The sequence below is a fragment of the Sceloporus occidentalis genome, unplaced genomic scaffold (genome assembly GCF_023333645.1).
Source record: "Sceloporus occidentalis isolate IW3139 unplaced genomic scaffold, rSceOcc1.0.p SCAF_7, whole genome shotgun sequence".
NCBI classification, from domain to species: Eukaryota; Metazoa; Chordata; class Lepidosauria; order Squamata; family Phrynosomatidae; genus Sceloporus; species Sceloporus occidentalis.
The window spans coordinates 68,760,889-68,788,699 of NW_028316987.1; the positions used below are offsets into that span (position 1 = coordinate 68,760,889).

Here is a 27,811-nt window from a genome sequence, read left to right on the forward strand (position 1 = left end):
TTGAACCCAGCTACCGGGCCCCAACCTCCCCAGCCAATCACAGGCGAAGGACGGAAAAGTGGGCCGTGCGGATGGGAGCCCTGAGGCGGGCAGCAGATGGTCCGCCATGTGGGGGGCGGGTGGGCCTGGAGTGGCCGCGGCCAGCGTCTCCCTGATCGGCGCCCGGGACTGCTTCCTGCACCTGCCGCCTGGCTTGGCTTCCAGCCTCCGTCTGCAGCAGGTACAGGAGTCAGGAAGGAGTGGGCGGGGCGGCTTCATCCGGGCCTTCGCCGAGGGTCATGTGACCACCAGCCCTGTTCTTGAAGCCCAAGAACCCCGTCTGTTGCCCCTTATTCTCAGCCTGGCATCTCGTTGCCGTGGCAACGCCGAAGGCCCTACAGCAGCCCTTGCCCTCTGACCCTGTTTTAGGGGCACAGGGCCCCGTTAATGTGGGGGGGGGGGGGGACGCAAATAACAGAAACACGGTTTTAACCTCTCTAGGAATCTCTAGGTCCTCCAGTGCAACTCTATGGTCAACACCTGCGAGACACTGACCATAGAATTGTGCTGGAGGAGCTACAGATGCCTAGAGGAGCGTCCTCTCTAGGTCCTTCAGTGCGACCATAGAGGTGACCATAGAGTTGCGCTGGAAGACCCAAATCTTCCTAGAGGGAACATAACCAAATCCACAACAGTCAAAGCCGCAAATGCGGAGGGCCGAGTGTATTTTGGTTCTGTTGTGTTCATTTCAACAAACAGTGGTAATAGCTGGCCTGCCCCTTATACAGGTCATAGAGTGCAGTGCTCAAACCACAACACCACCCTCTAATTCTCTTTCAAAGCAGCCTTTTTTTGTTGTGGTGCTGTGCCTTCCAAGTCCTTTCCAACTTATGACAACCCGTTGTTGTTGTTGTCCTTAACTGGTCGTGTTTATTTTTAGCTGCAGCATTGTTCCCAGCAGGAAATTCTTCCATATTACTGGGACCCCCGAATTCAAAGTGAACAAAGTTTTTATAGCATTTTGAACAAAGGAAACCACAAATCGCATTTCGTTGGTTGCATTGAATTAAACAGTTACACCCCTGTACATTCATTGGATGTTCAGATATTACACCTGACATACGTCTCTATCTCTCATGGCACCCATCAATCAAACCATTATATGTTTTGTTTCACTGTCCTCACACTGTTTATGCAGTACTTACTTTTACTTGGGTTTGAATTATATGTTAGGAGCCATTTCCAAATTGTTTACATTCCAAAACAGAACATTTGACATGATCTGGAATAGCAACCTTTGCTCTCATTTCAACACTATAATTTCTAACTTCTAGGTATAAGTAAAATTCTAAAAAATACTATTTCTATTTCCTCATTGTCTAGTTTGAATTTGTGTAGATCTTCCCTGGTTGTTATTTTCATTTTCTTTGTCTTGAGCCGTAAGCCTGCCTTTGTACTTTCTTCTTCGATCTTTCTTAGTAGTTGTTCCAGGTCTGTAGTACTTTCTGCTAGTTGTACGGTGATTGATCCATAGTTATTAATGCCAACCCTATATCAACGATGGGGTTTTCTTGGCAAGTTTCTTCAGATTTGCTTGCCAGTGCCATCCTCTGAGGTTGAGAGAGATGCCAGCCACGGCTGCTGGCAAAATGTCAGGAATAATCATCCAGAACATGGCCACATGGCCCAAAAAACCCACAAAAAATGTCACCCATGATTGAGAGGGGGTTGAAGCTCTGGTCTCCAGAGTGACAGTTCAACAATCAAACTACTACACCAATCTTTAAAAGCAGTTGTCATATACAGTAAAGGTCAAGAGCTGAACCCAATAATCCAATACAGTAAAGATCTGGGGGTGGAGAGAATGGAAGCCCATAATCTGAATGTTATGAATGTGACTTTTCACACTGTAGGATGCAAAATGAAACAAACCTCCATTGAATGCCTTCATTAATGATGCAAAAAGTGGAATGGCCTGAAGTATAAGGGTTGTTTTGTTCTGTTTTGTTTGCCACTGCAAAACTAGTAGTGACAAATAGAAATTCTTCATTTTCCTGGAGCTAGAAAAGTGGGGATAGGCAGCACTGGCCCACCAGATGTTGTTGAACTATAACTAATATCAACATTAGCATAACAATGATGAATAATTGCAGGGATTGCAGTCCAAAAACACCTAAAGCAGGGGTAGGAATTGTGCAACCCTCCACAGTTTGCGGAGTTTCAGGTCCCACCACTGGTTAGTATCAACAGTACCTGGAGAGCTACATGATTCACATTGTTGATCAATAAGGCCACAGTTGTTCATCCCACTAGTATAGTAACATAATAATAATAATAATAATAACATGTTTTATTTATATACTGCCCAATCACTGGGAATCCAAGCGGCTTACAACAGAGGGGATAATAGACAGTTCTCTGCCCTCAGGCTTACAATCTAAAAAGACACGACACAAAAGGAGAAGGGAATGGTGAGGAGGGAGGGGATCAGGTCCAGCAGTTCTTCTCTCCCTCTGAGGCCTGGACCAAGGCAGATGGACTGGAGGGAGGGCTCTTCTTCTTCAGGCTAGCCCTGATGGAACTGGGCCAGCCTATTCTCTCCCTCACAGACCAAAAGATGACAGTTATGGAGGGAGGGCGCTCTATCTTCAGGCTAGCCCCTGATGACGCTGGGCCAGCCTATTCTCTCCCTCACAGGCCGAAAGATAACAGGAGCTGTAAACTTGACATGACATATTTCTTTACCTTTCTGGCTTTCCAATTGGTTGTCTTCTTCCATTTTAGCTTGTATTGTGTTACAGGTCTTGCTATACTGCACTGAAAAATTCAGTTTTGTAACATTTCTGAAAAACAGGTCACACTAGTTCTATAGAATAGTTCTTAAATTAATGCAAAGCCTAAGGGGTGAAAGAGACTTCCCCGAAGGGGCAATTTGAAGCCTTCCTGAGAAAGCTGGATTGGGCCTGTGGCAACTGCATGCCCCTGCCCCAACTCATCCTTTTGCTGGCCCAAAATGCTGTTCCTTTTTGAGCCGGCATTCCTGTGGCATGCTGCATGTAAATGTCACGCCACCAGAGCACCCCGAAGCTGACTGTGACTCTGGAGACCAGGGTTTGATTCCCAGCTCTGCCATGAAACCCACCCTGGTCACACTCTCAGCCTCAGGGGGTGGCAATGGCAAACCTCTTCAGAATAAATCTTGCCAAGAAAACACCATGATAAGGTCACCTTAGGCTCACCATAAGTGAGAAATGACTTGAAAGAACATAACAGCAAACAAATTAAGACATAATTTTTTATAGACGTAGGTCTCGCATGAGAACAACTGAAATTGCTTTAGATTTTACTCTTCTTGGACTATGGGCCTCCCCTGGGTCTGTGACATGTAAACATTGTGCATTCAGGAAGCATTTTCCCATCTATTTGTTTTGTCAAGAAATCGTACAGTTCTGAAAATTCTGCAGCATTTTACAGGCATAGTTATTTAGTTCATACAGGATATTGGCCCATTTAGCTATGTTTGGTCGCCTTTTACCCACTTCACCTTCTCTAGGCCTTTCTGAGGCAGAGTGATATCCAAGCCTTTAAAAGGTGGGGAGCACCTGATGAGGTCAGCAGAACTCCCAGAGACTTTGAGGATGCTGTTGGAGAGGGCAAAAAAGGTTTTGATCCCTAAAATTTGAGAGAGTGCAGCCGTGTCCTGTAAAAATGGCTTTAGGTGCCACATATAGCCTATGGACTATACTTTCCCCCACGCTGTGGGGGCAAAGAAAAGAGGACAACATTTCCCATTCATTGTGGGAGTAGGTGAGAATGTATCACTTTCAGAATTTTTGATAGTGTAAAACTCTTTTCACATTTTGAGCATTTTAAGGAATATCTGAGGGGTGGCCAAACTTTCTAAGCAGAAAGTCTAACTAAAAAGATTGTATGTACAGCGCTGTGTAAATTTACAGCACTTCATAAATAAAGGTTAATAATAATAAAGAACACTATATCAAAATTGTTACAGGGCCGGAAAGCTCTTTTGTGCTAGTCTCTTAGCTTCCCACCATACTTTCTGCAATGGTTACAGTTGTGCAACTCACTATTGCTTCATCATTCAGTCTCCAACTACAGTTCGTCTCACCATGCATGTAGATTTTCACAAACTAGGTGAAATCATGTTTTTACACTCAACATGCCATCTTTTTTCCTGTTTATTCCAATGGAAGGCTGTGATGGAGGTAGATATTCTTTTTTGCACATGAATCTGCTCCCATCACTGAAAGGGATGGGGAATCTCATTGAGAGAAAGAATCTGTATGTGTGTCACAACAGAGGAAAGGTTCAGAGCAAATGAGTAAATACATAGGAAAAACTCTCCTGGGATGTTAACAACAGTAGGTTGTATTCTGGGCAGTGTTAATACTCTGCAGATGAGCATTTGTGTACTGAATAAGTTATAGTCATACTGTTTACTTACATACTGATAGCCAGACAGATAATTGTGAGTGATTACATGATGTTAATATTTCTTTCTTTTTCTCTCTCTAAATGGAATTAACAGGATCAAGCTGTGAAAACTTCCTGGGACAATCAGACCATATTCCTGGGCTGGACAGAAATTCGGCATTGTCATCAATATGGTGGCAACATTATTGAAATAAACAGACAGCTAGCAGAAAAACTTGGCATCAGCGATGGGCAACAGGTTTGGAATGCAGAATATTATTTTTGCAGGCTTGCTATTAGGATGTGAAATTATGCAAATTTCATAATTATTGTTCTCCATTTAGCTACTTCTTAAATACTGTCAATTATTTTATCTAAGAACAGTTTGCATAGGCTTGCATGAGGAGTGTATGAGCAAAAATAAGTGTGTATATACCAAAGTATTTTGTTTACTAGCCATTTATTCTTTATCAGTGTTCTGAGGTGAATTACAAATTGCTTTTCAAACTGAGAAAGCCTGGAAAGTGTCTTGTAGGTTTTCCACGTTGGGAGGTGGGAGAGACAGAACAAACAACACTACAAGGAAATAAATGAGCCATAATTAATGATGCCAGCACAGGTCTGGCATGTCAAGTACTTGTGGTTCATTCTCATTGCCATCATCTTGATATTTCCTCAAAATGTCTTTCGTTAGCAGAATTATACTGTTGCCAGTGCTTTGTTTCAGTAAATATTGACAGTACTTTTGTCTACTAGATATTCCTCGAGCCCTGTTCTCAAGTTCTGTCCTGTCAGCAAGTAGAAGTGGAACCCCTCTCAGCAGATGATTGGGAGATATTGGTAATAAAATGATTTCAATTCTTAGATTTGTTAATGTTTTAAAACATGCTGGTCTTCTTCATTCTCACCCCACTCCTTTTCATCATAATGTTTACTGTGTACAAAACTTTCTTTTTGTACATGCAAACACAAATGAAGTATAATATTAAATGTTTCCTGACCTTCTTTTAAATTATTGTAGGAGCTCCATGCTTTCTCACTTGAAAGCCACCTTCTTGATCAAATTCGAATAGTGTTTCCCAAGGCTATCTTCCCAGTGTGGGTTGAACAGCACACTTGTATTTATATCCAGATTGGTAAGTATTTATACAACCCTTTTATAACATAGAAAGAATAATCATAGTCAGTGTGTATATTCATAATTTCTCCCTTTAATTTCAGTTACTCTAAAACCAGCTGCTCTTTATGGAAGACTTGAAGCTCGGACAGAGCTTTTCATACGGCCTAAATTGCGCGAACATGGAGAATGCCCTGCCATGGTTCCTTCTGAAAAAAATGACATTTTACAGGACATTGTTTCTAAAACCAAGTTAGAAACAAGAGGAACTACCAAAGAACTAGGTGCCAAAGAAACTAATTTAAGTATGGGAGTTCAAGAGCAAAAGCCAGAGACAAAAGCAGCACTCAGTGCAAATGTCCTTCCAAACATATGGAATTTAATTGGGAGTATTTTCTCTTATTCTTCAGACAAGAAACAAGAGGCTTCTTGTGGTACTGGTCAATTGGATTCTGTCAAAGACAGCCTATTGAACTTGATTCATATGGATTCTATATTCAGAGTATGTCACATTCAGCCCCCCAGCATACAAACTACACTGGCAGCATCTACATTTCAGAATTACAACACTATTCATGTTTTTCCATGGCACCTAGAATTCCCTCCATTAGACTCCAGTGTCAAAATATCTTACGGAAGGATGAGTAAATTGCTTTCTCCAAGACAACAGCACCAAGAGTCAAAGCAGAATCTACTATCAAACAAAGAAAAGCAGATGATCAATGCAGGAGATCAAAAACAATCCAGCCTCAGTAAAAGTCAAGAATCCAATGAAATTTCTATTGTACAAATAGTATGGAGTGGATTTGAGGATCTAAAGAGCACCATAATGTGCAATACCAACGTGGAGCAAATACATATTGGGAGAGTTTGGGTTAGTCCCATTTCAGAAACCTGCAGGAGAACTGGATCAGTTTTAAGTCAAATGTGGAAAATTTGCTCGCTGATTAATATTACTATTTAAAATACCTTCCCATAGATATAAGACTTACTGCTGGGTTCTTCAGTGCAATGCCTACAAGTATAATGGTGCTGTAAAGAGTTCTCTTGGCTCTTGCCCTCACCTGCTCACAGCTCCTCCTTTGGAAATGGAAAGGGAACAGTCTCAGCCTTGGAAAGTATATACAGTTGAGAGGGCACTTGAGAAAGTTCGTGTATTTACTTTTCTATGCTGGATCTGTAACCTGGGCTACCAGGCTGGAACACTATACGGAGATGGAAGAGGAAGTGGAATGAAATATTATTCTTTATCTGCTTCTGTGTTCCAAACCAAAATTTGCCCCAAGTAGCTAAGCAGTAAACTGACTGACAAGAAAGGAAAATTTAAAAATATTTTTTTAAAAAATAGAAAGAAAAAGATAAGTTGGAGTGCATGGCCACAGAAGAGCAAAGCGACCCAGCTAAGGTGTAGGGCTGGCAAAAGAAAGTAGGAGTAGGATAAGAAAATACAGGGCATTTCTTCATGTGTGTTGTCTTCCTGGGTGGTTTTTTTTTTTTACTACTCTCAGTGTGTTCCCCCGATATGTTCCTTCTTTGTTTCTAATGGAATATCACATTCCTTCTGTCTCTTTCCTTCTTTGTTCAACTTTTTCTCTCATCTTTCTGTGCTGGGATACAAAGAGGGTGAAATTAGTTAAAATGGGTTGGGATTGGTTTGCAGAGAGGTAGGATCTTTAGGGTTTTAGTGTTAAGGTGTGAACTCCCAATGTTGTCTTAGGCTTGTTACAGACTGCCAAAATAAAGCTGCTTCGGGTCTCTTTGGAGGTATGCTATTTAAATGATGGATGGGTCCTAAGAGTCCGGAGGTCGCGCCAAAGCCACACTCCATTCTTAAGCACTGGAGTGCAGCTTTGGTACAGCTTCTGGATTCTTAGGATGCATGCATCATTTAAATAGCATACCTCCAAAGAGACCTGAAGCAGCTTTATTTTGGCAGTCTGTAACAGGCCTTAGAATAGCTCAATTGACTTCAAGAGAGTCTGTTTCCCAAACCACAGTTACAACAAATAGTTGTAAGCCATTTATAGTATTTGTAAGCCAAATACTTCTGCCTCCAGCTAACTGAAGTTTTTGAGGTTAATGTTTATATATTCAACATAATAAAATTGACAAAGTGTTAGAATCTTCACTTTGTGAGACTTCCATACTCAGGGTTCTGATAAAAGTTCTTGCAGCTTGTGCTTACCAAATGCAAGTTGTGAGTTGTAGTTAAATTACTGTGTAAACAGAATTTGGCAAATAGAGTCCTGATTAAGGGAAGAATAAGAGTCACTGACCCACCTGTATGAGTATCCATAAAACTGTTGATGTTTCAAATATTATTGGAATCTTTAAATATATTTAGAAAATAATTAAGTTGCTCTTCAAATGTAGTACTAGAAGAAATGTCTCAAGGTTAATAATAATAATAATAATAACATTATTAAAATGTTCTTGCACATTTATTCTTTCACAGATCTTGTTTTTGTATTTCAGATACCTGAAAAGTTGAGAAAGAAACTACAAATAGAAATGCATGCAGCTGTCAGAATTACCTCAGTGAATTCAGACCCTAAAATTCCAACATCTCTAAAACTACATACCGAAAAGACTTTAGTGAGTTTGTGGTTGGTGGTCTGTGAGTTGTTAAGCTGCTTCTAGCATCTTGTTCTTTGTTTATAGTTCAGAAACTTCATATTTAATTAAACAAAAGTTAACAAAAGGCCCATATATAGACAGGCTAAAATAAAGCAGCTTCAGGGCACTTTGGAGGTATGCTGTTTAAATGACACACGCATCTTAAGAGGCCAGAAGTTGTGCCAAAACTGTGCTCCAGTCCTTAGGACTAGAGTGAGGCTTTGGCATGGCTTCTGGCTTCTTAGGATACATGCATCATTTAAACAGCATACCTCCAAAGTGACATGAAGCAGCTTTATTATTTTGGTCTGTCTGTACCAAAGTCAAGCATTCCAAAATACTTCTTAATCTATGCTTAAGCTTTTTCATAAGCAGAATACAAATCTATAGTGTGTTTAGATTTGCATTTCAGTGACATTTTGTTTGCAGATGATAGTTCAGTGTTCATCTTCAAATAAAGCTATGCTTTAAATGTTTCGATGAATGTTTTAAAGTGCCAGCTTTTAACAGGTTCAGAGGCCATCCATATTTTTATTGTCTCTGATGCACAAGCCGCCTCCCCCCATCGTTATTCATTCTCTCTGTCTCTTTCCACATGCACACACAATGCCATTTCCTCAGCCTTCAGATCTCCCCCAATTAATATCCAATGGAGATCATACTTTTTCTTCTCCTTCCAAATATTACCAAACCAGATCTTCTTCTTTCAATTTATATATCACCTCCCCATTTATTAAAATATTTTCTCCCTTTGGTATTTTAAATGTGAATTGACCATTAGCAAGAAATTCATCAACCCTTGTTCTCTTAGTTTTCCAAAGTGGGGTTGTAGGTAGCTGGGCAGTTTGTTGTCTCTCCCTCCTCTTTTTTCTTGGAAAAGCTTAGACTAGAAAGGACAAAGAGCAGACATTGGACTGGAAATGGCAGGAAGGCTGGAAACACAGCAGGCTATCTCTTGATGCCTCTGGCTGATTGAAACTCCCTTGCCAATTGCTGTGTTAAAACACAAGACTAGAAACTTCAATAATTACAGAGCTATGGGATTATTAATAGAAAATTCTCAGCTCAGGTGCCTCCTAGCTAGTTTCCTACCTTTGGAGTTAGTACAAAATCTAGCATTTGAAAGAAGAGGTTCCTGGTACACCAGAAATGCACAGGAATCAAATTGCTGGAGACCTGAAAGGTTCATAACTGTCACTACTACCTTGCAACTGCAGTGTGTTTGGGGATCATTGATGAATTTTCAGTTATCATTATGCATATTCTAACTTAGCCCTATAAAAATTAAGTGGATATTTTTTTTACGGTAGTGTTGTTTTTGTTGACTTTAATAATACGTATTTTCCTCAAGTAATAAACAGGAAACGAATCTTTTGTTTAGTGTTTGGATTATTGGTAAAATCTCAGATAATGATTTTTCCTAGCATTCCCTTGGGTTTTTGAACAAATATCTATTGTGTAAAAAGACTAGGAAGATTTATTGTGCTAACAATCCTCATCTGTTTCATTTTAGAATGAAGATATTAGTGAAGATGACATTAAAAAAGCCTTAACATTGTGGCTACAGGATTACATCAAATTTCCCTTGATAATAGGACACACAAGCTATATACAACTAGCTCTTAAAGATGGTAAGCAAAGCTCTACAGTTCTATTTCCTAAATGCTTATGGAGTTGGTTGTCTCAGCTCAGCTCACTTTTGACACTTCCATTTTGCTTTGCAGTAAAGCTCTATAGACAAAGTGTGGTCTCTTCCAGAAGTATTCAGCCCCTTTCCCCTGCTTTTCAACATTTTCTGGTGTTACAGCTTGGAACTGAAATGGATGTAATTGGCTTTGTTACCCTTTGATGTACACCAGATATTCAGTGATGCGATTAAAGTTTTTAATACTAAAAAAGATTTTATTATAGGGGTTTTTGTATAATATATCTGAAAAGCCATAAAATAGGGATATTTCACTTTCTATCACAAGCAAATTAATAATTGCATTTGTGTTTTGAAAGGTATGGAAGATTTTGTCCTCAGTGTAGTCACCTCTGAAGAGGAAAAAGCAAAAGACACTTTCATCTTAAATCCTAGCTTGCTGCAGAAGACAAATATACAAGTAAATATTACTTTTTTCAGGTATTCAGTAGTTTAAATTATATAAATATCATTTTATTCTTAGGATTTATTTCATGTTAGTTTTTCTTGCCTTTTTTATAGCATGAAGCTTTATGGCAAAATTCTGATGACATTCTCTAAATAAATTCCATTTCATCTTTGAATATTGGGATCTCTCAGACTTTCAGAGAATAAATTATGAAGTGGCTGTCCCACTACTTTCAAAATAAACTTCTAATCATCTATTCTTTGTGTGTGGGGGGGTATTTTCTGATTTGCAGTTTTTTTGACAGGTTTATTCATCATTATAGAGTCAGTAGACTGAAAATGGTAGAATCCAGAGGGGTTAATAATACAATGATATGTGAAATTTATATAGTACTTCAGATGTGGTACTGTAATTTGAATTATTTTTCTGTCTTACTGTTTAAATTTGTTCGCAGATCTAGCCTCACTGCAAACCTGGTGTACTTGTCTGCTTTTTGAGATGCAGGTTTTTTAAAACTCCATGTCATTTCTGACTGTTTGAACTATGTCTGATGTTATCTTCAATACCTGATAGTCTGATCTTTACTAGACTATGAGGCGTTACAAACCGCCACTTTGCGGCGGTCTCCCGGCGCTGCTGTTTGCTCCGCGAGGGAGCCGCCGCAGCCAAACCGCGCAGCTCCCTTACGGAGCAAAAAAGAAGCTCCAAAAGGGAGCTTCTTCTGGCGGCGCGCCAATGGCGCACTCGCGACATCATTAGCGCCGTGTGACGTGCGGACGCACAGCGTCCGTTACGTCAAGATGGCGGCGGCCGTGTGGAACGGCCGCCGCCATTTGTTACGGACAGAGTCCATAACAGGAATACGGGCGTCTGGAAGAGACGCCCCTTTTTTAAACTGGGACGTCCTGAGGACGTCCCAAGTGGTGGTTTGTAACCCGCCTATATGGCCATTATCACCTCATCAGCCACACTGTAACAGTACAGTCCTATATATGTCTCCCCAGAGGTTAAACTCCCATTGAGGTTAATAAAGTTTAGAGAAGTAAATATAGGATTGTAACTAGAAAATATTCTCTCCAATTACTTTCTCCACTCTTAAACTATGTTCTTTTGTGCAGGTTTTGGTAAATCCTGTGACTTCGGTAGCTAATGATGGTAGTGAACAACCTTTTGAAAAGCTTCTTCCATGGTTCAATCTGAACTGTTTAGGGTGAGATACTTTGATAATACCATAAACCAGAAGAAAAAGTCAACAATTTTTTTTTAAAAAAAGTTAAAATTGGAAGTTTTCTTTCAGTGTGGGGAAGCAGTAATTTAAGCTGGGTCTGGCTCTTTCTGTTGGCTCTCTAATGAACTCACAGCCATTTCCAGAAGGCTACTTTCAGCGCAATCTGCGGACGATGCACTCAGTTGCATCTCAACATTAACATAGCAGAGTACGAAAGCAAAAAATTCAGATATAAGTATTGGCAATGCACTGGCCACTTATCACACTGAAAAAACAGCTCACAGATACTGCTGATTTCATCCACATCCTTTGAGGTTTTTTTATCTTGAGTTGCAATATATACAAATATTTACAAACTCTCCTCGCCAACTCCCATCAACTTCTCCGTCTGTAGTACATCAGTTTACAGCTTCAATTCAAGCCAAACCACAAGCCATCCAACCCACACCAATCCAACAACCCACCAATCCACATATGACCTGTCTCCCTGCCCACTTATATACATTATTGGTTATGAGTCATCACCTGGTGCTTTACAGCATGATGCAACCTCTACAGAGTTTGCATCATGTCATGTGATCTGACTCAGCATTCTATGGCATTCCCACAGGATATGATGCCACCTGTCAATCAAAATATTATTTAAAGGAATATTTTTCTAACACTTTCTTCATGCTTCGCGGCCATGGCTTTTCAATATGACAATCATCCTTACTACCCAAAGAGTCCTGCCTCAGCAAAATAAAATGCAGAATATAATACCATTGACCAAGTACATTATAAGTAGGTTTGTAGTTAAACAGAGCATTCTGGAGTCTTGTCCAATCAAGATTTAAATACACATTTAGTTTTGCTCACACAAAGTTAGGCAAAATCAGAAATCAGATAAGTGGCAGGCAACAGTGAGTACAAGAGATTCAGACCGCTCCAAGGCAGCATACTCAAACACTAGATTGGCACACTAGTCCCTTCTTTTACAGTTTGTGCAAATCTGATTGTTTTTTCTGAACATATGTGCAGTGGGCTACAGAATTTATTAGGTAAATATTCAGTGGGTTTGCTGTAGCCAGAAATGGGGAAGAATTGGGCTCCTAACTTAGAATAAGTCATTTTGGACTGTTTTGAGCTAAAATGTATTTTTGAATATCATCCTTGTCTTCAGAATTACTTAATTTTATTTCCTTGAAAAAGAGTTTACTTCTTAATTTTGTTAACATTTTCTTTACAGAGGAGTAGAGAATCTAGGCGCCGCCTCTTTCAGATACCTATCACACAGCCTTTTGGGCCGGCCACTGTCTCAAAAGCTAGCCCCTTTATCTGCTGGACTACGCAGTGGAGGTATTTTAATTACTGGAGCAAGGGTAAATATCTGCCACTTCTCTGCACCCAAAATATATTTATTCCTATTTGTCCATTTTATAAGACATCACTTGTTTCTAATCTCTTTCACTGAAAATGTAAATAAAGAATACATACTTTATAATTGTTGTTGTTCCAACTTATGGTGACCCTAATGTGAACTTTATCATGGGGTTTTCTCGGCAAGACTAGTTTGGTGAAGGTTTGTCATTGTCATCTTCTGAGGCTGAGGGAGTGTGACTTGCCAAAAATCACCCAGTGGGTTTCCAAGGTCACGTGGGGACTTGAACTCTGGTCTCTAGAGACCTAGTCCAACACCCAAACCACGCTGGCTCTCTTTCATATAGTACAGTGTCTAAACTGGTGAAATGTATCTAATGCCTATATAAAGAAATATATCTTTATATTCCACTTGTGCAATAACCCTCTTTATGTAACAAGTAATTCCCAGGATAGCTGGAAGAAACTTAAAGTTCTCAGACATTTTCCTTCTTGGGAAAAAAGAGTGGTTTGGATTCAGTACAGCTTTAGTTGGGCTTCAACTAAGAATAAAGTTTGCAGGTAAGAATAGTTGGGCTACATCTAAGAAGAGAATTTTACAGCTAAGAATAGACTTTGGGTTGATTGACATCACCACCACTGCTGGTTCAGGTGAATCCTTTGCAAAATGTGCATTTATTGCATTCTAGAGATTCTTGACTCTTATGGATGTATTTCATTTGAATTTGTCTGGAATTAACTTCTGATCATTATTTTCTTAGGAAACTAGGATAGTAACTTCATTTTTGAAGTTTTTAGTCCTAATTTATTTTTCAGGGAAGCGGCAAGTCAACTATAGCAAAGGCTATTTGCAAAGAAGCATACGATAAACTGGATTCTCATGTGGAAATAGTTGATTGCAAAGCTTTAAGAGGTATGTGTACAACTGTGTATTTTCAGTTTACAAAGTAGTTTACTATTCTTAGCACATTTGTTTATTCCAAAAGCTCTGAAGAGTTATTTTATTACGAAACACTGTCTTGTCCAAAACTACCCAAACAGTTGCAGGGACTTGAACTTGACTCTGCATCCTTCCCCACTGCTTTAATCTTCATAGCTTAAACTTTGCTAAGGAAGAACTATAAAAGGATAATAATTAAACTTTCTGAATCTAATCAGGATTATAAAAGAGCAAGAGTCTATTCATACTCCTGTACAGTCATACATTGCATTAGAAACTGCTTCATTTTTCAATTTCATATATTTGTGCTTCAGGAAAAAGATTAGAAAATATACGGAAAAAACTGGAAGAAGCTTTTCAAGAGGCAAGGTGGAGACAACCATCTGTTGTGCTATTTGATGACCTTGATCACATAGTTGGGGTTCCTCTTGTTCCAGAGCATGAGAACAGTCCTGAAGTAGTTCAGAGTACTCGCCTTGCTCATGGTAATAGCTTACTATATAGATATTGCTGCTTTATTTTTTGCAAACTCATTTGTTTAGGGTTTACTATGATTTGACATCTTTTATATCTGATCATTACCCAGTGTTTACCATTAATAGTTCAGAATGTGGCATTTATACCTTCAGAAAAACAGTGATCAAGCTTTAATATTTTCTTAAGTCAGCAGTAAGTAATATAGAATCAAGCTATGATTTATATATGTAGAATCTTGAAACAGACTTGTTTCCTTCATTTATTTCTGTAGATTTAGTTTAAACAATCTTCTGTGTGTACACAGAATATTTCTAGAGCTGTCAAAGACATTAGTAATTCAATTCATAATTATTTTTATTGTATTTTAATGACATGTATATCTCACTTTTTTCTGTCTTGTTACTCAAAGTGATATGCATTTCCAGATGATTTTCCAGACCTACTTAGCTTTAGTTATACCCATAGACCATTTTGTGGCACAGCTAGAATTTATATTTTATGTCACCAATGAAAACATGCAAAAGTCAACACATAAAAGGAAGTTTTTAGTTTATTAAAGATTAATAGTTCTAGATTTGAGTTTAAAGTCATTCATACAATTAATGCAAACACATATAGTGTTTAGTGGAATGGACACTTGACTGGAATAGACATTCACTGAAACAGATTCTCTTTGTGGAGAAAACAAACAGTGATGTCATTGCTATTTTATATGATCATCAATCCAATAAACTGAACTCCTTCACTTTTCTGGTTGTAGTCTTGAAAGATATGATAAAAGAAGTTATTTCCACATGCAGCTTGATTGCACTCATCACCACAAGCCTGTCTGAACAGTCACTAAATTCTTCCATTGTTTCTGCACAAGGATTTCACATATTTCAGTGTTTCCAGCATATTCGCTCTCCAGATCAGGTAAAATCAGTTTAGATCATGGTATAAATTTGTTTTGATCTGTATCCACAATTTATAATTAGAATTAGATCCTTCTAACTAGAATGTAACCTAGTTTTTCCTTGGTTTTTAAACCATTCTTTTTAGCTGAATTGCTTTATGCTTTTCTTTCCAGGGACAAAGATATGAAATACTTAAATCCATAATAAAAAATAAGTTTGACTCAGAAATAGAAAGATTCTGTGATCTGGATCTCCATCTAATTGCAAAGGAAACAGAAGGATTTGTAGCTAGAGATTTGACAATGTTAGTTGATCGTGCCATACATTCAAGTGTTTCTAGCCAGGAAACATGTAAAAAAGACGGTATGATTATTTTCATTTGACTTTGTTCCATCACTTTATTTCAATCATATTGTTTACAAATTCATTATAAAACAATATTTTTACTATATAATCTAGTGAAATAATTTAAGAGATATCTGGTTTATCTGGGTCTAAACGTATTAAACACAGCAAGCCCTTCCTTCCCCAAAGTATGGATCAGTTGGAATGCACCAGTAAAATTGTTTAAATGTGTATAGGATTATGCTTCAAATCTGCTGTTTGTGGATGTTGATGCAGTCAAAACCTGTGTTTCATTTCAGATCTTCTATGGATCTACTGATGTCCTATCTGGGGAATAGGATAGTTATTGGTATTATGTGATACTGTTTACTTGAAGTGGAAGTTAAACATATTTTGTGAACACATTTTGAGCTAGCATGGCAGTGTTTATCTGTGATTTCAGTGGTCCTTTCACGATTCTCTAGTTCTTCTCAACTGAAAGTGACAATATCTTCTATACCCACATACATAGATGTCTTCACAAGTGGGATAATCTTAATTGTCATACTGCCTTAGCTGTGCTGCAGCAATAGCTCTTACGATTCTGGTTGGGTTTTTTTGCTTTGTAAGGCTCATTGAATGCAATAATTAGACTTAAATAGGACTTTATTGGACTAGCATTTACTTTGCAAAGCACTCAGGATCATTATGTATATTGCATACTGTAGTAACGCAACTTAAAATATCGCAAAGTTAATGTTTTTACCCACTTTATCAGATTTGATTCTGTCAACAAAAGACTTCCAAAAAGCTTTACAAGATTTCACTCCAACATCTCTAAGAAATATTAACCTCCATAAACCTCAGGACTTCGGCTGGGATCGGATCGGTGGCCTTAAGGAGATACAGCAAGTACTTACAGATACTATCCAATTACCTGCAAAGGTACTTCTTGCATTTGTAATAAGAAGCAAAAACATTCTTAATACTTGTTTGCTATATTGAGATTATTGTTACGAACGTAGATTGTTGGTTGTCAGAAGTCTGGGTTGGAAGATACAGCAACTAAAAGGGCCACAATTTTATTCTTCATTCAGCTTTAAATGGATTTGGAGGATATTAAAGGAGAAGGAAACAGCAAAAGAAGCAGTATGCTAAAGTGTAATAGCAGCTGTTGACTTCCATTTCAGTGGGGCAGCAAATGGTTCAGAACCTTGAACAGTTCTTTTAAATGCCAGACTAGTGTAGAAGTCACCAGCTGCCACTGTTAAAGGGCAAAAATCATACCACCCCTTTGGAGTGTGTAGAGTTGAAGAAAAGAGAAAGATGCAACAGTAGAGGGGTATTTAGACAAAAGCACTCAAATTTGGATCATGAAATTCAGGTCATAAAAAGTTTATGTATAGTGTAGGAGATCTGGCTGTCTTGTGTCAGTCATAAAGGAGAAGAATAGTCTCTCTGTGTATTCCAAGGCTTTGCAATCTATAACTCATAGTTTTGTGGTGATAACATTACCACAACTGCAGTCTATTCAGTCTGTTCACATAGATGCAGGATATCCCTGAATCTGGCAAATAGGGTAGGGGGAGGGCAGGATCGCAAGAGGGAAAATGCAAACATTGGGTTGAGAAGTTACTTTTTAGTTGCATCTTAAAAGAAGCATAGTTGTAGAGATTTTGATGGATTTTATTTTATTAAAGGATTAATCATACTACAAATTTTGTTTTTGCTAGAATTGATATTACAAAGTATAGCTTATTGTAACTGTCATATTTTATTTAAAGTAGGAAGACATTTTAATATAGCAAAGCTTAGCAGTGCTCAAACACATCCAACAGCTTTCTTTTTTAAACAACAGAAACAATTTTTGATGACTTAATATATTTTCAGTATCCAGAATTATTTGCAAACTTACCCATACGACAGAGAACTGGAATCTTACTATATGGAGCTCCAGGAACAGGAAAAACATTACTTGCGGGTGTAGTTGCTCGAGAGAGTGGAATGAATTTTATCAGCGTCAAGGTAACAAATTGAGGTTTGTCAGATTGTGATGTAGTGACTGTAATACTAAAAACATGTTGGGAAGGATCAAGATCCAGTATAAAACGTATATGCTATAAGGGTTTTTCCAGGAACGATCATGCCAGATACCTAAATTGCTTTTTAAAATCTGGATTGGTTTGTGTGATGCGCATATAAATCTGTCAGGTGGATGCCTCTGAATATAACAATAGCATGAAAGGCTAAAGTACAAAATTATATAGGTCTGCAATCAGAGCCATTACAACAGCCGTAGAGAAGTTGTTGAAATATCAGTTTCCATTCAGAATTTTATCTGGTTGTGTCTCATCTGCTAATGGGAATCTCTTTAATCTCGTGGACTCTACAAGGAGCAGAAAGGGACAGGAGGCCAATTTTCTCTGATTTTCTCCTTTCCCCTGCAGCTCTCTTCAGCCTCCCTCAGAGGTTTGAATGAACCTTGGAATACCAAGTCGAGGGAAAGCTTCAGAAGGAAGGGATATTTGCAGGAATCCCCTCTGTCCCTTTTCATTGGCTAAAGCTTATGGCAGATAAAATAGCCTCTTGTCAGTAGAGATATATCATTGGATGTAGTCTTTATCTGGCACAGATGTAGGAAAATTTATTTCCACTTCTCAGTGAAATAATCTCTCAGACAAAGCGGCATTAATTTTGTGCCTGTGGGGCAAAACAGACGGCCCTGTAGGAATGGCCTCTGACTGCTCTGGCCACAATCGTGCCAGGACTGCAGCAATCACACAGCCTGCTTCCAAAGTGGCCTGCCGCCATGGTGCCAGGCCATCACTGCCAAGAGCCAAATTATTTCCTCTCCTTTTTGCAGTGGCACCAGTCTCCTTCAGGTGCCACAGGAGCAACTTCCAACTGCTTTGGGAGCGTGCATGCCCTAAAGCGGGTGGAAGCCACCTTATTTGGCTCGTGTGTTCTGGGCCAAATTTACCAGAGCACCTTATAATGGAATTCAGTTACTTGTACTCCTGTGTGTTTGCCTTTTCCAATTCATTGATAAAGTATATTAACATATTCTATAGGTTCAAATTACCAAATGATTCTTACGTTGAAGAAATGACAGAAGCCTTATTATTTGGGAAGCCTGTTTTTAAATTATCCTAAAAATGGCATGTTGCCATCCATTCCATTTGATTTTTATTATTTTAAAATAAATATTAATTAATTGGCCTGGTTTGTCATTATGGTTGTATCTTACAGGGACCAGAACTTCTCAGCAAATATATTGGAGCCAGTGAACAAGCAGTTCGAGATATATTTAACAGGTTGGATCCAGATATATTGTGCTCTTGATTGCTAGATTTAATTTTCATGATCAGTGCTAAAAATAGTTACTATGTCTTTTAGAGAGTAATAGGTTTAGTGAGTGTATTATAGAGAAGTGTGAAATAGTAGGGGTCAGTAATATCACATGCTTCGCCTTGGCAGGAGTTATTCATTCTTTCCTTCTTAATTACCTTCGATTACAGAGCACAGGCAGCCAAGCCCTGCATACTTTTCTTTGATGAATTTGATTCTCTTGCTCCTCGGCGAGGTCATGATAACACTGGTGTAACTGACCGAGTAGTTAATCAGCTGCTGACTCAGCTAGATGGAATAGAAAGCTTAGAAGGTAACTATTTTAAATGTTCTCTCTGTCTGTGCCTGGAACACTTCTGTCTTTTCTTAGAAAACATTCAGTAAGCTTTTTTTTTATTAACAGTTTTAAATGGGTTGGTTTTTTGTGTGTTTTTATTCCCTTTTCCTCAGGCGTTTATGTACTGGCAGCCACTAGTCGTCCTGATTTGATTGACCCTGCTTTACTGAGACCTGGTCGATTAGATAAATGTCTGTATTGTCCACCTCCTGATCAGGTAAAGAAACAAAACACTTCACCAAATATCAAAATAATTCTTTTAACTAGGTCTCACACACTTCTATGTGTATTTGATGTAGTTCTTTGTTATTCGTTATTGAGATTGCACAAGCATAATACACTGTCTTGTGGGAAAGAGGTATCCAAGAGAATATACTCTTATCACCCTTAACCAGTTTAGCCAATGATGACAGATGGTGGGAGTTCCAGGTCAACATCATCTGTAGGACCACAAGTTGTCTACCTCTGTTTTAAAGAACCAACCACAAAAAACAATAATTAAAGTCAACAGTAACCTATATTGAGCAGATTACAATGTCAGAGTTGTTGAACTATATAAATCAATATGTTTCACATCTTGCTGGCTTTAGCATGACCTATCCTGATCTGTATCTTGTGATGAAGAAGATAGTTGTTTTGGAATACTGATGAGGCAAGCTATCTGGGGTCTAATGTCTTCCATTTTGCAATAATTTCTGGCCACCCTTAGCACCCCCAGTTAGACTAGTGCTATTCCAGGGGTGGTGGTAATTGGTCTCATGAAGGTATCATAAGGACTGCACCCTTTTTTCATAGCTGGCCTCAAATGCAGGTTAAGCATTTTTTTTTTTTACTCATAAAATGTTTAGTAGAGGCCGGAGACCTTCAGGAGGTGCTATGGGAAATTTGGCTGTGGCCGGGGTCTTTTAGCACAGATCTCCCATGGTTGAAGCCCAGATGGGGTCTTATTTCCAAATCCTCTAAGATCTAAGATTTCCATCTCTGGAATGTCATCCAAGATCTTTTGGATGACTTTCCAGAGATGCCTTAGAGCGGGGGTTCCCAACCTATGCTCCAAGGAGCCCTTAGGGCTCAGCATGCATTTTCCAGTTGCTCTGCGGCCGCTCCAGGAAAATGAAAGAAATAAAAATTGAATGAAATTCTTATATATACTCCAAAGCATCATTAACTTGTATGACCTTAAGGGCTCAGCCATAGAAATAAGGGCTCTGTGAGTCTAAAAAGTTGGGAACCCCTGCCCTAGATGGCCTGTCTTCTGAATGCTGAATACTAAAGCCATTTTAGGAAGCATTCTCAGAGGGTCTGCCCTGAGTAGTGGCAGTTTTTTTTTTTAAGTGAGTGGGCTCCAAAAGGCTACCAAACACAGCAAAGTGACTAGCAGTACTCCACTCCAGAGGCTACTGCCTCTTGTGAGTACTACTGCCATTTTGGAGAGATTGGGAGCGTTGGGTGGGCATGGAGGCTACCCCATTGCTGTATGTATTCTGTAGGAATGTAGGAGGAAATGCAAAATATAGGAGTGGACTCAGAATTAGGTTTCCTGAAAACTCACACATTAAAGTTGCAAGCTCCTGTGACTGGCAAAAGATGCTTGAAAGTGCATGGAAAATTCAAGAGAATATTCTTCCAGTAAAAACAGTTTGTTTACTTCAGTGTGTCCTTTCACATGCTATTTTAGGTTCACCCTTTCCTCTTACTCTAGATCACAAGACAGGCTGATAATCAAAATGTGAGGTACTATGTAAAGGTGAGAAAATCTGTATTTTAGTATCATTATTACTTTTATTTTTCTTAGGCTTCACGATTTGAAATTTTAAAGGCACTGAGTCATTCTCTCCCTCTGGCACATGATGTAGATTTTAAAGATGTGGCAACAAAAACTGAGAATTTCACAGGGGCAGACCTCAAAGCTTTATTGTACAATGCCCAGCTAGAGGCAGTGCATGCTAATTTGGGTTCATCTTTGCCACAGGTAAGTGTATTGGCATTTAAAGAATTTTTTTAAACATAGGTTTGATACTGTTAAAGTTTATCACTGGCTGGAAATCTTAGATATGTGGTAACAAAGATGCCTAAAATGCTCTGCATTTTGGTAAACTCTGGGAGCTTGTCACTGAGAAGTTGAAATACCTTTCTGTTCCTTAATGTAATAGTAATTAATGTTACCATAATATTATTTTGATTTCTGAGCCTTTTAATATAGCTGCAGGCTGGAGTCCAAAGATCTATTTTTAGTATGCTCAAGAATATGTGTCTATTCTTTGAACAGTAAATCCCATGCAATATCATATGTGCCATAAGACATCTCCTCACTTTCAAATCTTCATTCCTGATTGTTTCTGTCAGCTATTCCTCCATCCTTTAGGATGCAATCTTATGCAAAAACTATACTTTATGTAGAAATATACGTTCTTAGCGGAAGCCCTCCTGAATCATTAGATATGCTACCATCACAAAAAGGACACAGGTGGAACATCTCATGTGATGGTGGATATGACAAAATATATGACAGATTGCTGCCTGCTATAGCATCTAAAAGTGGGGACCCACTGTAGCATTTACTGCGTGGATTCCGGTCCCATGAGCTCCCTCTTTTTTGCCTCCAGCATGGCAAGGTTGTTGGGGAGATTTGGCGAGCAGGCAAAATTTGAGTAATGAAAGCTGTCCCTACTTCCCGTTTCCCTGATTAGGTCAAGCTCACATCTCCAGTTTACCAAATTTTTGATATGCTGTGGGCTATTAAAGATAGTTGTTACACCCCATGCAGCACTTTCATTTCTTGGGAGAAGATTCTTTCCTTCCCCGTATAATTCTTTAACACTTGTCCTAAGAGAGCTGTATATACGGTTTCCTGCTGAGAGAGTTATGGGGGAACTGGGTTGGGTGTTAGTTTCTTCTTTCTCTTTATGTGTACTTTGCTCATGAAATGGTAGTTATAAAGAATCTGGGTCCTGGCAGTTGGGATGCTACTGCCTGTGCCATGGGACACTGCTAAAAACTGGAACAACAGTAAATAGTTCAGAACAAAAGAAAATACTAAAAATGAGATATAGAAACTATCTTAAAATAACTAAGACCATGGAAACCCTTAGTGAAACCAAAGAGGTCTTCACTGTTTGCCTCAAGTGGTGAGGGAGCTAACTGGGCTTACTGGAATGGGGAATTTTACAATTTTAGAAATTCTAATTTTATTAATTTCCTCCCCAAGGACACAGGTTCTAGCTCAGATAGTGATCTCAGTTTATCTTCAATGGTTTTCTTAAACCAAAGCAGTGGGTCAGATGATTCTGCAGGAGATGGAGAAGGAGGCTTGGAACAATCCTTAGTTTCCCTCGAGATGTGTGAGCTGCTTCCTGAAGATCCAAGGTCCAACATATATCGTCTTTACTTTGGCAGCTCCTACGAATCAGAGCTTGGCAATGGAACTGCTTCAGAAATGGTAATTTGCTGCTTTTTACCAGTTGACCTTCTCCCCCATAATTTAAAAGAAACACAATTAGATTTTGGAACATTTTTGTAACCAAATTCAGATGTATCTCAGGGTAGTCTAGTTTGCAGAAACAAATCCAGGTATGTGGTATTAGGATGTTTAAGTCTGTTCTCTGGATCAGCTTTTCTTTGAGGAGGGAAAAATGATGGGACTTTTTTTTATTCCAGTGTTTTCTATTGGCCTGGATAAAAAGCACTCCAATGTCAAAAAGCCGTCGATTTCTTGGAATATTTTTGTTCTGATTCTTTTGGTTTTCAGAAAGAAAATTCTGTGTATTTAAATCTGTTCCTTTAATTGTAAATCACATTACAATGGCTGGGACAACAACAACAACAAAAAACCCAGAAAATTCATTTGGGATTTGTTGGTTTGTTTCTTTATAAACTCTTCTTGTGAACACAAGAAAACTACAATGGTAAATAGCCAAAATGAGATACATTGGTTGCTACTGTGGAGATGGCAGGGTCCTAGAAGGCATTGTGTGAATGCTACAGGGAAGAATACACCCAATGTTAGTAATTTACCACAATTCATTGCTAAAGAGTTGGTACTGTGGAGTCAGAAGAAAACATCAAAGCATTTAAAGTAATTTAGGGATTTGGCGCTGATATGAATCAGTTTCAATTAATTGACAAGATACTAATTTTGACTAGATAAATGTAAAACATGGTCTGTTACATCATGCAAGTCACTCTTATTATCTGCCTCGGAAAATAGTAAGGATGTAAGTTACAGCTTACTTTAAGACACTATTTTGATTCCTCATTTTGTTCAACTGTGAACAAAGTGGATAAAAAAGTTGTGTAACTCAAATGTACCCAAACAACAAGAGATTTAATTAGACAGTGTGGAATTATTCTCCATCCCTGTTCCATGTGCTTTCTTTCTTTCTTTCTTTCTTTCTTTCTTTCTTTTTTTTTAACCAAAGAAAGGGAAAACAGTTTCACAGATGCCTCCTTCTCACTCTTTCCCAGACCTTCCTTTCTTCTTGTTACACTCTCCAGAACAAATCTCGATTGAATCTCTATAAATGGCAAGTATCCAGAAAATGGAAAATGCTCACAATTCAGAGTTTCCATTTTACAGATATCTTGCCTGATTAACACAACATTTGCTAAAGGTTTTTTATTTGATGATCCACTTTAGATTATTATTATTATTATTATTATTATTATTATTATTATTATTAAGCTTTATTTATATAGCACTGTAAATTTACACAGCACTGTACATAAAATCATTTAATTAGATGGTTCCCTGCCTTCATGCTTACAATCTAAGAAGACACGACAGAAAAGGAGAAGGGAATGGTTGAGGGGAAGGGGATCAGGTCCAGCATTCTTCTCTCCCTCTGAGGCCTGGACCAAGGCAGATGGACAGATGGAGGGCTCTGTATCTTAAGGATAGGCCTGATGGCATTGGCCTACCCTCTCTCCCCCTCAGAGGCAAGGATGGAGCCAGATGCCTTGTGGGAAGGGTTCAGTTCCTTTAGTGAGGCCAGATAGGAAGGCCTACCTTTCTCTCCCCCTCAGAGGCTAGGATGGAGTCAGATGCCTTGTGGGAAGGGTTCAGTTCCTTTCTCTTTCACACTTTGCATAATGTATTAGTTGTAGTGAAGATTTTTATTGAAAGCATTTGTACCTGTAGCTACAAGGGGTTTTGAATGTTAATAGTATATACATATACATATATATCCTTTTTTGTCTCTACAGAGTTCTCAGTGTTTCTCGGGACCAAATTCCATCAGTCATGATCTAACCAGTATCTCCCTGAAAGATTTAGTATCCTCTCAGGCCCCACTGTTAAGAACAACTTTACAGGAAGGTTATCAAGAACTGAATCAAGAACAGATAGAGCAACTCAAGGCTGAAATAAACACTATCAAGGCCAATTACAGGAGCAAAAATGGAGTATGAAAGACATTTTTACATGTTAATTCTTACTTTTTACAGTGGCTTATTACACTTTTTCAATAGCAGCAGTAGCAACAGTCATTATTGCAAAAGTTTTCTAACAAAATTTGTAGTTGCAGAAGAAGCATAACCCAAGAGGCTCTGGAAACATTCAGATAATAAAAACATTGGCTTAGTTAGGCATCACATCAAGCTACAATTTGTTGTTGTTGTTGTTGTTGTGTGCACCTTCAAATTTTTTCCAACTTGTGGCAACCCTAAGGTGAACCTGTCATGGGGTTTTCTTGGCAAGATTTATTCAGAGGGGGTTTGTCTTTGCTTTTGTCTTGCTCTGAGGCTGAGGGAGTGTGATTTGGTCAAGGTCACTGAGTGGGTTTCTGTGTCTGAGAGATTTGAACCCTGGTCTCCAGAGTTGTAATCCACTGCTCAAATCACTACAACAAGCTGGCTCTATACAAACCATAATTAGCTGTAGTTTATTGTGACATTCATAGTGGCAATCTGTGATTTCTTAAGATTATAGTTTGGTTCTGTTGTGTTCATTTCAACGAACAATGGTAATAGCTGGCATGCCCCTTATTTGGGTAATTATGTCATAGGGAGGAATTCTCAGCATGCAAAATACACATATGAAGCTATGATTAAGGCTACTAAGTACACTCATCTCCAGGAAGTAATCTGGAAATCAAGGGGCTTGTGTCACCCTCTATCCAAACTTTCAGGGGGCTAAAACTCCCATTTTGTTGAAGTTGTGGGTCTATTTACACACACACACACACCATGCTCAAACCACTTAGCACACTCATCTCAGACCACTTAGCACACCTTGGAGGATAAGGGGAGCCGCTAAGAAGCAGCTAATAACAACTGTCAAGGGCTTTGAATGGTGCTAAGAAACATAGCAGAGGAGTGGAGGACAGGAAGTCTTGGAGATGTCTCATCCACAGGGTTGCCATGAGTTGAGATCAACAACGGTTAACAACAACAGCAACAACAGTTGTCCTTTTGGGAGTGTGGGAACCCTTGAGTGGGCTGCAAAAACAACCTTGGGTCCAATGTGTCCCGTTTGCTCATGTCAGTATTTCCAAATCCCTCATACCTCCGGCGTGCTTCTGTATCCATCCAAGCTAGTAAACTGTGTTTCTGTCTCAGATAAAAAAGGATTCCAAATCATTTGGTGTACTTCCCTGTGTTACTGAATCACAATTACAAGGGAGGAAGTACAGTTGGCCCTCCATTTTTGTGAGAGATCTGTTCCGACCCACCCCCCCCCCCCCGTGAAAATGGAGTCTCACCTATATTCAAGCCCCATGGGCTTGAATGGGGTTGTGTCTGCATGTCAGGGAAAATAACAGAGGTCGCCTCTGAATATTAAAGACTGCAGACCTCAAGTCCGTGAGAAAAGAAGGATGACTGTATTCAAAAACTGCTCTAACAAGATTATTGTTAATTCATTATTATTAGCATTGGCATCATAATCATGTATTTATATAACGCCACAACAGTACATGGCATTTTAAAAGTAGAAGAATAAAAACAGTCCCTGCCATTCAGGCTTACCCCTGATGCCCCCTAAATGCATTGGATTGTTGCATCTGTTATAATGGGTTTCTCAGAAATCTCTCCCCCCCCCCTCCCCCCCACATTGACAGGCTAATTCATTCAGTTTCTTTATATAAGATGAGATGCCAGGAAAGTATGCTATTTATTAATTGGATGATTTGTGCACATTTTCAGGGCAAACATTAAGTGATGGTGAAAGTATTGAAGGAAGGAAAAGAACTGTTTGGCAGAATGTTGAGGGAGTCATTGGGACTATTGAGGGGGGGATTGTGCGTGTGCTTAATATCTTTTATAGTACTTTTTTTAAAATGTGGTTGCTTTTTAGGAGGAAGTCACTCCCAGCTCATCAGTACTAAACAAGAGAACTGTAAACATTACTCAGATTCACCTAATGACTGCACTTGCAAATACAAAACCATCTGTTAGTCAAGATGACTGGAAACATTTTGCTGAACTGTAAGTACATCTTGTAAAGGAAATTACACAAAGCATTTTTTTAAACTTATTCTTAAACATTGTAGAAGCAAAAGCATTTTTATATAGTGAAAGCACCTAAAACTTGCATTTGAAAGATTTACGCATCTTAAATACAGCGCGCCCTCAGCTTATGTTGACAGTGCCTAGTTTTCACAGTCAGCTGGTATACGATAGATTAAAACATATACGTTACATGTGTGTTGTTAATTTATATTTGTATATTCTACCTTTTCCTAAACACTTCCTAACTGGTAAGTATTCAAAATACCAAGACATTTTCCTTGTTTTCCACTTTGTAATAGAACCATTTATACAACAACCACAACATCTTGATTTTTGTTTTGGCTAGTTCAGGTTTTTTTTTTTTTAAAAGCTTGTTTCGGCTCAAACTTGCCATTTATAGCAAACATTTAAACACATTTTTTTTCTCTTACTAAGTTTTCTGTAGACTTTAGTAGTTTTCCCACTTTGATTTGGATTATTGCTTCTTTTTTAAAAATCACTTTTTAATCTCAGTCATTGTTACAGTGCTTATTGCAACCAGTTCTCCTGGGTGTCGGCAAAACATCTGAAGAAAGTCTTCTTTTCTAAAAATTACTGCTACTTTCAAACGTTTGTGCCAAATAGACCAGTTAGCCCACAAGGGACACTGTTTTTCTTACCATTTGGTGTATAATTACGTTTCGCTATTCTTCTTCAAAATGTATTTCTCCAGTTAATATGCTGCTTCTCCTCCTCCTTTCTTTTTCCACTACTTTTTTAGCTATGAGAATTTTCGAAATCCAAAGAGGAAAGGACCCAGTGGAGCAACTATCAAACCAGGACAAAAAGTGACATTAGCTTAACTGCTGTTGATATTGTGGTTCTTATGATCACCGAGAAATTTCATAGCAAAGAGTACATTGCTAAATCATATGAAAATTTATACCTCTGGGTATGTTAACACTATGACAACAAATAATAGATTTCTTTGAAATTAATTGTTGTAAATTATTTTATATAATTTTAGTATTCAAATTATGTCTTCATGAATACCTACATTAAAATCTTTGAGACATTATTAGCCACCTTGTGTTTTAATTGTGTCTTTTCTTTCCCTTATGGGAGGAGGAAATATACATGCAAAGATGAATTAGACCAAGCATGATGTGATGGGCCTTCAGGTCATATCCAACCCTTAGAGTCATTTCTGTGGACCACAAGTACCAATGGAATTACTT

The 27,811-nt window shown here is 38.6% G+C and overlaps 1 protein-coding gene across 2 annotated transcripts; it reads left to right on the forward strand.

The window, feature by feature from the left end:
• The first annotated feature begins 20 nt into the window (after positions 1-20).
• PEX1 (peroxisomal biogenesis factor 1) lies at positions 21-27,654 on the forward strand. 2 transcript variants are annotated; one of them, XM_089533219.1, is made up of 24 exons: positions 21-220; positions 4,529-4,672; positions 5,170-5,253; positions 5,435-5,549; positions 5,635-6,404; positions 8,006-8,125; positions 9,660-9,777; positions 10,151-10,251; positions 11,358-11,449; positions 12,696-12,828; positions 13,643-13,739; positions 14,081-14,251; positions 15,004-15,158; positions 15,313-15,502; positions 16,242-16,408; positions 17,354-17,488; positions 18,713-18,777; positions 18,982-19,124; positions 19,262-19,365; positions 20,944-21,120; positions 22,357-22,587; positions 24,351-24,548; positions 26,440-26,570; positions 27,355-27,654. In XM_089533219.1, exons 1-24 carry the CDS (start codon positions 107-109, stop codon positions 27,434-27,436), a joined length of 3,837 nt encoding a protein of 1,278 aa, XP_089389345.1. In that variant the 5' UTR covers positions 21-106; the 3' UTR covers positions 27,437-27,654. The 2 variants fall into 2 exon arrangements, with proteins under 2 accessions (XP_089389345.1, XP_089389346.1); XM_089533220.1 differs by lacking the exon at positions 21-220 and adding an exon at positions 672-740.
• Positions 27,655-27,811: the final 157 nt, after the last annotated feature.